Below are 13641 nucleotides of genomic sequence, written 5' to 3' on the forward strand. Positions count from 1 at the left end.
ATGACTGTGGCTTTCTTGCCCACCTAGGAGGGCGGACATAGCTGGTAACGGCCTGCCAACCCGACCTAAGGCAGGCCCGAGTGAGCCAAGTGACTAGCTTTCACTCCCGCGGTGAGGAACTGACATACCTGGTAACGGCCTGCCAGACCGAGCTAAGGCAGGCCCGAGTGAGCCAAGTGACTAGCTTTCACTCCCGTGGTGAGGGACTGACATACCTGGTAACGGCCTGCCAGACCGAGCTAAGGCAGGCCCGAGTGAGCCAAGTGACTAGCTTTCACTCCCGCGGTGGGGGACTGACATAGCTGGTAACGGCCTGCCAGACCGAGCTAAGGCAGGCCCGAGTGAGCCAAGTGACTAGCTTTCACTCCCGTGGTGAGGGACTGACATACCTGGTAACGGCCTGCCAGACCGAGCTAAGGCAGGCCCGAGTGAGCCAAGTGACTAGCTTTCACTCGCGCGGTGAGGAACTGACATACCTGGTAACGGCCTGCCAGACCGAGCTAAGGCAGGCCCGAGTGAGCCAAGTGACTAGCTTTCACTCCTGCGGTGAGGGACTGAAATAGCTGGTAACGGCCTGCCAGACCGAGCTAAGGCAGGCCCGAGTGAGCCAAATGACTAGCTCTCACTCCCACGGTGGGGGACTGACATAGCTGGTAACGGCCTGCCAGACCAAGCTAAGGCAGGCCGGAGTGAGCCAAGTGACTAGTTCTCACTCCCACGGTGAGGGACTGACATAGCTGGTAACGGCCTGCCAGACCGAGCTAAGGCAGGCCCGAGTGAGCCAAATGACTAGTTCTCACTCCCACGGTGGGGGACTGACATAGCTGGTAACGGCCTGCCAGACCAAGCTAAGGCAGGCCGGAGTGAGCCAAGTGTCTAGCATTCACTTCCGCAGTGGGGGGCTGACATTGCCAGTAATGGCCTGCAAGCCCAAGCTAAGGCAGGCTCGAGTGAGCCAAGTGACTAGCTTCCACTGACATAGCTGGTAACGGCCTTCAAGCCCAAGCTGAGGCAGGTTCGAGTGAGCCAAGTGACTAGCTTCCACTCCTGCAGTGGGGGGCTGACATGGCCGGTAACGGCCTAAGGACCTGATTATAGCTTTGGTGGTAGTGATAAAACATCTGGTAATGTAGAATAGCGGATGCTTTACCACTTTGCCAAATTTAGAGTTTTGTTACCAAAGCTCTTCTTCCTGTCTGCTTTTGTGTGGAGGAAGTTTCCCCCACGCAAAGGCATTACTGCATGTGGTAATTGCCACATGTGGCAATTACCACAAGCAGAAATTTGCAATGCCCATTGAGGTCTACGGGATTCCATAATGGGGGATAACTAACAGGTCCATGCAACTCGGAATCATGTGGACCATTACTGTCACTGCATTGTTGTCAAATGTGGTAGCGGTAAATTAGTTTGGTGTTATTAACTCTAGGTAAATTGGAGGGTCATTACGAGTCCGGCGTTAACCAGTGGCGCTATTAGTGCCATGGTTAATGCCGGTAACTTACCGATTCCGCCATGGTGAAATGGGGAATTACCACCAGATTCCAAGGTTGGCGGGGCGGTAATTGCCCATTTACCATTGGCCCTTCCCCATTCCCATTTTTCCCCCTTAGGGCTCAATGGGAATAGGGAAGGCGGTAATTATGGTACCGCAAATTGCGGCACCGTACTTAGCACCAAGGTCCCTTTGCGGCATCCTACTTTAACGCCTGCTAAAAGCAGGCGTTAAGGTCGGGTCCCGCAAAGGGAACTCGTAATGAGGCGTTAAGGGTTTAACGGCGCCGACACCTTTTACGGCGCCGTTAAACCCTTAACGCCAGTGTCGTAATGAGGCCCAGTATGTCCACAGCCCTGGTGCGTACTATAAATGAATAAACAATTACAACAATTACAATTGTGTTCCCCAGATGCAGAGCAAAGAGTCTATGAATGGGGGGGCGGAGTCAATGGACCAGCTCATTAATATTCACAACAGGAGTTGTGCTTTTGTGCCTCCGAGCACAAACGAGTGACAACAAACATCAGGGTCTGAAAAGAACTGCAGAACTCCTCCTACCTACTACCAACATTGTGACAACTCTCCCAAAAAAAGACAGCTGTCACAATGCGTTCTGAAGCCGCGGACACAGAAGCAGGCATTGGTCTGAGTGACCATTGCCTGCTCACCTGAGGGCAGCAGCTTCAGCTTGCAAAGTGGACGCAAACTGCCAGATAGGTCCAGCACTCTGCGAATTGCTACTCCACGCGCAGCGTTCTTCAAAAACATTCAGTGCACAAGTACTTATTGGTAGTCATGCTTTTATTGTTTTTATGCTTTAATGATTATGCCGCTATAAAAACTAAAGTGGACTGGTCTGAACAAATCCTTGTGAGTTAGAGGGCTGTCCCCTTCCCACTTGAAACGCACTGAACCTCACAATATTATCATGGCACTTCTCAAGGATACATACAAATGATCATTGGATACATTGCAATTCGGTAACTTCCTAGTAAAAAAGCGTGCTTTGTTGACACACTGAATGTTCATGTTGAATGCCCCCAAGCAGCAAGGCTTAGCTTCATTCAGCGAAGGTGTCACTATCACTGGATAACTGCCCCCAAGTTAAGGCCCGAGCGGACGCGAACGCCATATTGTGGTAACAATCAACGGGCCTCATTACAACACCGGCGCTAAACCATGGCGCTATTAGCACCATGGTTGCTGCCGGTATTGTAACGAGTCCGCCATGGTGAAATGGGGCAGTACCACCCCATTCCAAGGTTGGCGGGGCGGTACTTCTTCATTTCACCATGGCCCTTACCATTCCCATTTTTGCCCCATAGGGCATAATGGGAATGGAGAAGGCGGTAATTAAGGTACTGCAAATTGAGGTACCGTAGCACCAAGGTCCCTTTGCAGGTCCATTCCTTAATGGCTGCTAAAACCAGCCGTTAAGGTGGGAACCGGTACACTTACCGGTACCAGTAATCCGTTAGCCCCAGGGTCGTAATGAGGCCCAAGGTCTGTAAGGACTTTACAACCTCATGCACAAAATGGGCCTCATTACGACCCTGGCGCTAATGGGTTAACAACGCCGTAAAATGCTGCGGCACCGTTAACCCATTAGCGCCTTACTACGAGGTCCCTTTGCGGGACCTGACCTGAACGGCTGGTCTAGACTTGCCGTTAAAGTAGGGACCCGCAAAGGGACCTTGGTGCTAAGTACGGTACCGCAATTTGAGGTACCATACTTAGCGACTTCCCCAGTCCCATTGAGCCCTATGGGGCAAAAATGGGAGTGGGGAAGGGCCAATGTTCAATGGGGAATTACGGCCCCGCCAACCTTGGAATGGGGTGGTAATTCCCCATTGAACATTGGAGGACTCATTTCGATACCGGCACCAACCATGGTGCTAATAGCGCCATGGTTTAGCGCCAGTATCGTAATGAGGGCCAATGTATTAGATTGAGATAATTTATTTGAAATTTAATGGAAATCTGTATTAAAAAAACACAGTTGAGTGACACACTTGAAAGAAACCAATTTTCTATTCAGATTCTTAATGAAAACATCACTTGTGTGAGAGCATTTAATGAGAGTAAATGCTGGCTACCCACACCTCGCACAGCAATCCGATGCGCTTGAGCTGGGTCTGCGCTTTAAACACCAAATACAAATAATTAAAATGAGACATTTGAATTTATAACATATTCTTCCAAAGTGCTCCAGGCAATTTCCGCCCATTTCTGAGCACTATTTAAATAGGCGTTGTTACTAGGGAACTTAATGCTACTCAATGTATCAGCCTTAGGAGGAGGAAGCTCTACCTTTGCGCTGTGCCTTCGGGTAGTAAGCAATCCACAGATCAAGCAATTACATTGAAGAGCTTTGCTACTGATTGTATGGTTTTGCTAATGACAAAAACATTGAATTTATTATTCTAATACAAACATTTGTTTTAATTGCTTCATTTTTGGGAAATGGCTATTAATTCAGCATTTCTGTATTAAATATATGAAGAATGTTAGCTAGAAAGTGTTCTTTCCTTTCTGGCATAGGCAATAATGTCACTGTCAGAATGTCTGCAATGCAGTTTATCCCAGAAGATATTGGCTGCATTTCAAGAAATCTGATTAGCTAATGAGGGTTCACAAATAAAGAAAATGGTCTTATGTACCAATGGAGGAGCCATTATTGCTTGATCAATGACCACTCACAAGTTTTGACCAGATGTTCTAAATGCCTTAAAGCATGTGGCTTTGTTTCTAGAGCTCAAAGCTTCCCATGCCACTCTCTCTCCTCTGAAGTGGAGGGAGACTCGGAAGGGGGTATCATCTGCACAGGACAGAGGGCACAGGTAGAGAACGTGTGTGATGTGACGGGTCAGAAGAAGGACCAGGCATTTTGCATGACTTTTGAAATATGTTGTATTAAAGAAATGGATCATGTCCACCATTGCCTACTTCTTTGGGTGTTCCCTACCTAACAAAACTATCTAAGGTGCTCATCAGTCACCCGTGAAATGTTTTAAAATAATATGTCCACCGTCCAAACTAACCCTAACTAAACATTCCACTATTTTAACATCTGAAGACAGGAAAATGATTCCCTTCTACTGCTTCTTGTCTTTAACAAACCTTTGTTCAATAGCTAAACTTCAAATAGTCTCTTGTGACTTTGTTGATCAGTTCATATAGTTCTTTCAAGACTTCCTTAAGCCTTGATCAATGACCACTCACAAGTTTTGACCAGATGTTCTAAATGCCTTAAAGCATGTGGCTTTGTTTCTAGAGCTCAAAGCTTCCCATGCCACTCTCTCTCCTCTGAAGTGGAGGGAGACTCGGAAGGGGGTATCATCTGCACAGGCACAGGACAGAGTGGCACAGGTAGAGAACTTGTGTGATGTGACGGGTCAGAAGAAGGACCAGGCATTTTGCCTGACTTTTGAAATATGTTGTATTAAAGAAATGGATCATGTCCACCATTGCCTACTTCTTTGGGTGTTCCCTACCTAACAAAACTATCTAAGGTGCTCATCAGTCACCCGTGAAATGTTTTAAAATAATATGTCCACCGTCCAAACTAACCCTAACTAAACATTCCACTATTTTAACATCTGAAGACAGGAAAATGATTCCCTTCTACTGCTTCTTGTCTTTAACAAACCTTTGTTCAATAGCTAAACTTCAAATAGTCTCTTGTGACTTTGTTGATCAGTTCATATAGTTCTTTCAAGACTTCCTTAAGCCTTGGCTTCTTCTCAATATGAAATGCTTTTGTCTCTGTATTAATATTTCTCCCTTGACAATGTTTTTCATTTGCTTAAGAATTTCCTCTTTGGTTTTGTTACAAAGCTTTATTCTCTCCTTTTCCCAAGGTACGGTTATCCACCCCTTTAGATTCCCTCTCAAAGTTATTTTCCTTCGTATACAGTTCACTCTCTTTTTTCCTCAGTATTATATCTTTCTTTAAACATATATTTCAGTTTATTCAACTCTTCCAAGTTTTCTCTTATAACCTCCTCTTTCTTCTTACTGATGCTCTTTTTACTTGGACTCTGCGGATTATGATGTGAATATAGTCTCAGGAGGATAGCTCAGCGGCAATGTGCTCGCCTTGGAAGCAAGACGACACAGAGCAACACTGATTTGATCCCTGGCTCCACGCTTCGAAACCTCTGGGTATTAAGCGTGTTATAAATAACCATTCATATAGTGATTCTCAGCAAAAACAAAGAGGTGCTGGCTAGAAAGTTTAGAATGAATCTTAACCTCTTGGATTGCTCTGGCCAACGCTCCAGACCACCGTTCTTCGCCTGCTAAGCCATTTCAGAAGGGGAAATACCATATGCAAATCAGGATTGCCCACCCACCCCCCAAAAGGGGCAGTCCAGTCCAAACTGCTAGGTCACATCCCTTCTGCATGAGATCACAGGCATCCCCAAACATATTTCAGCCTTGTTGGGCCTCATCAGTGAGGAGTAGCTTGGGTTTCTAAGCCCAGCAGGCACAGGACCCATGTCTGGGCAAACCCGTCCAACTCGGAGTGACAAACCAAAAACAAAGAGGTGATGGCTGGAAGGTTCAGAGTGAATCTTAGTCTCAAGCATTGCGTTGGGCAACGCTCCAGACCATCGTTCTTCGCCTGCCAAGCCATTACTGAAGGGGAAAGACCATATGCAAATCAGGCGTGGTCCCACCCCAAAAGGGGCAGTCCAGCCCAAACTGCTAGGTCACATCCCTTCTGCATGAAACCACAAGCATCCAAAACATGTCTGGGGATGCTTGTGGTCTCGTGCAGAAGGGATGTGATCTAGCATTTCGGGGGGTGGACTTTTCCTTTTGGGGTGGGACTAAGCCTGATTTGCATATGGTCTTTCACCCTCTCTAATGGCTTGGCAGGTGAAGAACAATGGTTTCAAGGGTGGCCCTGAGCAATGCCAGAGGTTAAGATTAATTTTAAACCTTCTAGCCATCCCCTCCTGTGTTTTGCCTCAGTCACCCCCAGTGGGACGAGTATGCCCAGACGTGGGTTTTTGCCTGCTGGGCCAAGAGTTCTAAGATACCTCTCACTGATGAGGCCCAACAAGGCTGAAACATGACTGGGGATGCCTGTGGTCTCATGCAGAAGGGATGAAACTAAGCAGTTCATGCCGAACTGCCTCTTTTGGGCCGGGACCAAAGCCTGATTTGCATATGGTTTTTCCCCTTCTGTGATGGTTTGGCAGGTGAAGAACGATGGTCTAGAGGGTTGCCCACATACCAAAGGTTAAGATGAATTCTAAACCATTCAGCCATCACCTATTGTTTTCTGCCTTAGTCACCCCGAGTGGATGGGTCTGCCCAGATGTGGGTCCGGTGCCTGCTGGGCTTAGAGACCCAAGCTACTCCTCATTGATGAGGACCAACAAGGCCGACATTTATTTGGGGATGCTTGTGGTCACATGCATAAGGGATGTGGTCTAGCAGTTCGGGCTGGACTGCCCATTTTGGGGTGGGACTAAGCCTAATTTGCATATGGTCTTTCCCCTTCTGTAATGACTTGGCAGGCAAAGATGACGGTCATGTGGGTTGCCCAGAGCAATACCAGAGGTTAAGAATTATTCGGAACCTTCAAACCATCACCTCTTATGTTTTGCTATAGTCACCCTGAGTGGGACGGGGATGTCCAGACATGGGTCCTGTGCCTGCTGGGCATAGCGACTCAAGTTATTCCTCACTGATGAGGCCCAACAAGGCCGAAACATGTCTGGGGATGCTTGTGGTCTCGTGCAGAAGGGTGTGACATAGCAGTTAAGGCTAGACTGCCCCTTTTGGGGTGGGAACAAGCCTGATTTGCACATGGTCTTTCATGACTTGGCAGGCAAAGAACGATAGTCTGCCCGGTTGCCTAGAGCAATGCCAGAGGTTAAGATTAAATTAATTCTGAACCTTCCAACGATCACCTCTTGTGTTTTACATGGTTCATTTTAAGTCAGTCTGACAATCTGTACTCAGTTCTGAGGAATTGTGATTATTTTACAGTTGGGGATTAGGGTAGAAAGGCATGGGAATTTGGATGGTTCATGGGTTCCTCAAACAAGAAATAAGCGATAAAGACATATGTCATGTACATGCATGTTGACCATCATTACTGTAAATCCATATAGATGCTGCCTGATTTCCTCAGGTTTAAAAGGCAGTGGGTATCCATAGAGTTCACATCTCTTCAACGGCATCAAAATGAGGTACGAGAGGAGTGCCAGTCAGTTTCCCCTCTTGTAGTGAGGAAACCTGTAAAGAATATGTGCTGCACTATACCAGATCCTATAGGAGTGGGCATATTGCAGCATGACTCCACTATGCCACATTGTGAAGAATATGGCACGGACAAGAAAAAACATGCAGAGTTCTTGTCTCTGCATGTTATTTCTGATCCATGCCATCTTCAATGACCGTCAAAACTAGGCTTTTACTGTGGAACAGTTTGGGCTCTATAGTAAAAGTGGAGAACACTATTTTACCTCCAACTGCTCCCAGCGGTGGCTGGTGAATTTTTTAATTGGAGGGGAGAAAATATTTGTCACAAATATTCAACAGCGACCAAGAGTAGCAAGGGTGCCCAAACCAACAAAGGAGAGATCGGTGGTGGTTCACCCCTGAAAACATATTTTTAGTAATGGGCTAAAATGGTACATTTTACAGTACACTTCTTGTGAAAAATTGGCTAAAAAGCCAGACGGTTTGCAATTGGTTTTGTAGGGTAACTCATCGATTAATCCAATAGATGCAAGCCATGAATAATGCATAGACGCATTTGCCAATGCATTTTCATGATGACATTCCCCATAATATATGCAGGTAGAAAAGGTTCACACTGACTGTGCCAATACATGTCCATGTTGACTGCACCTATATATGCCGTTATTTTCATATAAGAACGTACTTATGTTTGCTTTGTGCATAATGCCAGCAATGATGCTATAAGAAAACATGTCCAAGCTGGCTCTGTCAATATAAACCAGGAACCGGCATGGAAGAACATACCATGCCACAATAAGAAAAGATGGCTGACACGTGATAAAACCATGTTTGCTATATCATAGATGCCCAGTAATAAATGTCTTGCCACAGGAAGACATGGCTAAACTGGCTCCGCCACAAAGCCAGTCCAGCCACGTTCAAGACATCATGCACCATCGAAATCTGATAGCACCTTTTCCAGCATAGTGGATCACAACAACTCGGCAGCTAAAAAGGCTTCGACTCAAAGAAAGGTTTCTGCTACAGGATTACCTGTTTTTTGTGAACCTTGTGCACGTAAAAGCATAACTTACTATGGAGAGGAAGGGCCAGAAAACGGGCAACCGGTGCCAGTGTTGGTCAAAAAGCATCTTTGGATGAAGTGGACCAAACTAGACAACTGTGCATTTACAACAGATCAAGTGAATGCCTGTCATGGCTTGATGGAATAAGGTTGATATTGCTGGCCCTGAACTCAGTCACTCTTCCACTGTGACACTTTTCCATTTTTATGTGTTTTCTTCTGGACATTTTCCTGGGGTTCCTGATATTTATGAGCGTGATTATTTCCAAGGCTCGCCAGCTTTCCGTAACCTACTGTTGTGTTTCCCGCAAAATGTTTTGTGCGCGTCGATCCCACGTGACGCACGACAGACAGGCGCATTAAACACCTTGGCAGCGCTATGTCCCACATGCTCTGTAGACTGATTATCAGCTTGTCAACCTAAGACATTTAACCTGGATATCATTTCAGCAGTGCTCATTGACCAGATGCTAATGGTCATTGACAATTGCTTTCCATTTGTTGCAGTTATTAGGAATCATAGCAGATATGGTTGCATGGTGACATGTTGTTTTCCACTGTTGTAAGTGCACCGGTTTATTCCGGATATGACCTTTTCCAGATATCCTGCTCTATTGATTTATGTGCTTGTTTATGTTTACTTTTTTTGTATGCATGCACTGTTCCAGCTAGGTACAAGCAAGATGTCTACTCCTTTCAGGAAACCTAATCCAGGCAGGCCTGCTCACGTCTGCTTGTGAAAGTGGCTTTGTATTTGAAAAAGAATAATAGGGCTACACCGCTGCACGTCTATTCCAAGGGGCCATCTTTGCAGAGTTAAAAACACAGACTGTTTGCTCCAGCTGCACAGCAAACCGCGCGTGGAAAGAACCAACGAATTTATCAGCATTCTGCGATGGATTGGGTTCCTTGTGCTGCTTTTTGCAAGAATAGCATTAATGTAATCCCTGCTAAGAACAGCACTGAAAAAGGCATGTGAAGAAAGACATTAGATATTAATTCTGTTATGAAAAATAGGCGCTGAGTAAAAAGAAACAATAATGTGCAAATATATTGTCATTATTAATTATAATCTGACTACAAATCATTGAAACTGAAATGTACTGTGCCAGCTGCATCAACTACTACTCAACAGCCGAAGACAATCTTATAGTTGTTTGATCACTTGTTGGTTCAAAATTGGGCTATGATAATTCTCTGCATGCTGCCCTAGCTCCAATAAGCGAAGAAATCATTTAGCTGAACTAAGTGCAAATGTACACACAATGCCTTATTATAAGTGACCCGGTCTGGAAATAAAAGTGCAGGTAATAAGTTACTGGCACCTTTTCCGCCTTTTCCGGACCGGGTCACTGCAAGTCTGCCGGTAGGGGCACTGAACTACGGGTAGGCATGACCTGCCGGGAGTTCAGGCCCCTACCGGGAGGTTTTTCACTGAAGGACTGGTACCTTTAGAAACGCGCCACTGCATCAGAGATTCCATGCCCATGGAATCCTATGGCACTCAATGGGAATGAGAATTTACCGTGCAGCCGCCTGTCATATCCCAGTTGAACCGGGATGTCAGGTGGTGGTAACGGTCATATGGGGATGCCAGCAACTGCCGGTAGCACCGGTGGGTTACCGGCAACCTCATAATGAGGGCCATAGTTTAGCATGAAACATCATGTATAGTTAACAAGTAAACATCGATTAAATGAATCCACAAATATGTTAATTTAAAATGTTCTAATTTTCCAACAAGTTAATCTTGGAGTTAGACACCCCAGCAATTTATTGCATGAAAGGATAAGTAGTATCTCATTTAAGCTATTATCAGTCTGATCCCTTAATGTGACCTTTTCCAAACATCCGCTCGAGTGTAGATGGTGCCATCAATAAATCTATAAAGTCATTAGCACAGCAACATGAGACTGGCCCACCGTGCTGCTCAAAAAATATTTGTCTTCTCCCTGTACGTTTAAAAAAAAAAGAAAAAGAAACATTGGCAAAGCCAAAATGTTTGGCTTTGTGAAAACAAACGTAGGCCTCCTCCTAGATCTCAAGTGGAGAGACTGGTTTGGCCTTTGTGGTGATGGTCAGGGGTGGCTGAATATGGTTGTTTATGGTTAAGGGTGGGCAACCATGATTGGCAATGGTAGTCGATGATCAGTGATGCTTGGTGATGGCTCACAATGGTTGCCAATGTGCAGGATGGCTATGGTGGGTGATGATCTGCCATTGTTAGCCATGGCCAACCATGATTGGCCATCATTGTCCAAGGTTCACCATGTCCAGCCATGGATTTGTGATGGTTACCTATTGATGGCAATGGTCAGCCATGTTTGATGATGACCAGCCAGGATTTATTATGGTTGACCACAGTTGTCCATTGTCATCCATGGCTGGTTGCATAGACGACCATTAGCAATGGTTAGCCATGGTTGATAATGATTTCCAATGTTTGAGATGGTCAGCTATTGTTGAGGGTGTCCAGCCATGATTGGCGATGGTAAGTGAATATCGTTCAGGGTTGCAGATGTTTGGTAATGATTGGAAATGGATGACACTGTTGAGTTGATAGGGCTTGTTTGGTGATATTCAGCCATGGATGGCAATGGTTGTTAATGTCAGCCATGACTGGCAATGGTTAGCAATGATCTCAATGAGTGATGATGGAGTAAAATGATTGCTTATATTTGGGATGGTCAGCCACAGTTGCTGATGGTCATTCATGGTTGGTTACGGTCAGCCATGATTGTGGAAGATCGACTCTGGTTGACATTGATAGACCATGGTTGGTAATGGAGTTGTCCAGCGTGAATGCCCACTACCTGACCCTTAACAACAATATGAATAATGCCAAATATCTGACCCTATAATGGCGACTAAGAGGGAGACAAGGCAGTTCATCCAGTCAACACGCAGGAGCACTATCTCCCGCTGATACGTCAACCCTCACCTCTACATATCTATAGCATTAGATTTGACATACATATAGCTGATGTAAAAGTAGCACTTACATGAGCAAACATTAAAAAAGTGTGGCCCTGGAGCTTCAGTGTTTCAACAACTCCAATACCATCTGATATACACTACAGCAGTGCTTCTGTCTGAAGATTTGTTTTCCATGCACCCAGTACTTTGCATGGGGATACCTTCTTCAGACCTTCTCAAATGAGTGTGATCTCCATAAAACCTGTGAGTACTGACATGGAATCTGCTCCTTTTGGGTTAAATTGCACAATTGACCCATCTGTTAGCAAATTATCTGCAAACATTTAGAGTTGAACACACTAAAAGTATTAATTTTGATGAGGTATTTATCACTTAGGTTCATACACTGGGTGTCCATTGTGCCTAACACGTGCCCAAACATAAATATAAACTAGGGCAATCAACGAAGTGGAGTTGCATTACATCATCAACTACAAATCATCCAAAATGTGGCGGTCAACCACATTTGTGGAGTAAGCAAAAGGACATTCCTTTCCCGATAGTGCGCTGGATGCCATGACACGCAGAGTGACCTTTATAGTTACATATTTAACCGTTACATGTTTGTATTGCTTGGCCCCATCATATTTGGCAAGAGCATTGTGCCCCTACCCATCTACCTGAAAGTTGACATCTTCGAACCAACACCTGTAACTGGTCCACCAATCAAACTGCAGGCACTAGGAGTCCTTTTCTGCAAAGGCTTGAGGAATATGCTGTTCTGCTGATCCGTTCTTTCTGCATTATGCTGATTTCCAACCCTCTGTATAAATGTCTTACTGCACCTAGATACGGCTGAGTTTTCATTGTTGCATGTTATAAAAGTAAAAAGTAAAACAAATATGTTAGAATAATGTAAACCTACTGATCATTCTCTTTTCTGCAGGACTTGTTTGCACTGGATCTCGAACCATACCGATATAGTGGTGTAAATATGACAGGATTTCGTCTGCTCAATGTTGAGAGTGCTCAGGTCTCCTCGATCATTGATAAGTGGTCGATGGAACGTTTGCAGGGGCCACCGAGGCCAGAAACTGGTCTACTGGATGGCATGATGACAGTAAGTCGAGTGGGGCTCTGCCCTTTTCAAGATCTGTTGATGTCGAATAAATCTAAAGGTGAATTAATAAGCGAAAGTATAAATATGTACAAGAGAAAGGAAAAGGCAACACAAAGGCACAGTTCCTATAAAGCAAACTGGGAAAGATGGGAGCTTCGTTATAGGTTTGGAGTCATTAGCTGTGCTATTCTGAAATGCTGCCTGTTTTACTATTCCTGCCTAACTTATAATGAGGCCCCTAGTGATGTTTCAGAGGTTCTGCATTAGCTTTCCGGAAGGTGGGTAGATTATGCACTATTCAAGGAACATGCATATTAGTAGAAGCTAACGCCACACATACTTCTTGTCTATGAATCATGATGTCCCATGGGTTGGCGGGACGGCTGAGAGAAAATAGATAAACAGTCCTAAGGCTTGTATATGGTTCTCCTAGAGGGCATTCCAGTAGTGACTCTTATCACCCTCTACCCTCTACTCAGTGTATTTCTTTTCTTTTGAACCTCTTAGTGTGGTAAAGATGGTTTCCTTAAAGCACATTTCCAGAGACGATGCATTTTGAGTTTACAGCTACTGTCTGTACCTACCCCAGGAAGGCTAGTATCGGGTCCTACAGTCTTGAATTTAGTTTCTGCTGAAGCCCAATTTGGGGCTTTCAAGGTTGGGCGATTCGTCTGGATGTTTGGACATGCCTTAGCAGCATTGTTCTATCATTTCTGCAGACTCTTTGATGTATTTGGCTTCTTCGAAGGCAACGCAAAAGGTATTACATTAGTTCCGGCAGCATTGGAGGGAGGGAGTTTTCATGAAAGCTCAATGCCA

General features: G+C 45.2%; 1 protein-coding gene across 4 annotated transcripts in view; it reads left to right on the forward strand.

The window, feature by feature from the left end:
• The window catches only part of GRIK1 (glutamate ionotropic receptor kainate type subunit 1), a 1552596-nt gene that overhangs the window by 1018997 nt on the left and 519958 nt on the right, over nt 1–13641 (forward strand). For all 4 annotated transcript variants that reach the window (XM_069636357.1, XM_069636359.1, XM_069636358.1 and 1 more), the window contains exon 6: nt 12649–12822. In XM_069636357.1, coding sequence (XP_069492458.1) covers nt 12649–12822 — 174 coding nt within the window. The remainder of the gene's footprint in view (nt 1–12648; nt 12823–13641) is intronic.

Source organism: Ambystoma mexicanum, chromosome 7p (genome assembly GCF_040938575.1).
Source record: "Ambystoma mexicanum isolate Mex_15411 chromosome 7p, UKY_AmexF1_1, whole genome shotgun sequence".
Classification (NCBI taxonomy): Eukaryota; Metazoa; Chordata; class Amphibia; order Caudata; family Ambystomatidae; genus Ambystoma; species Ambystoma mexicanum.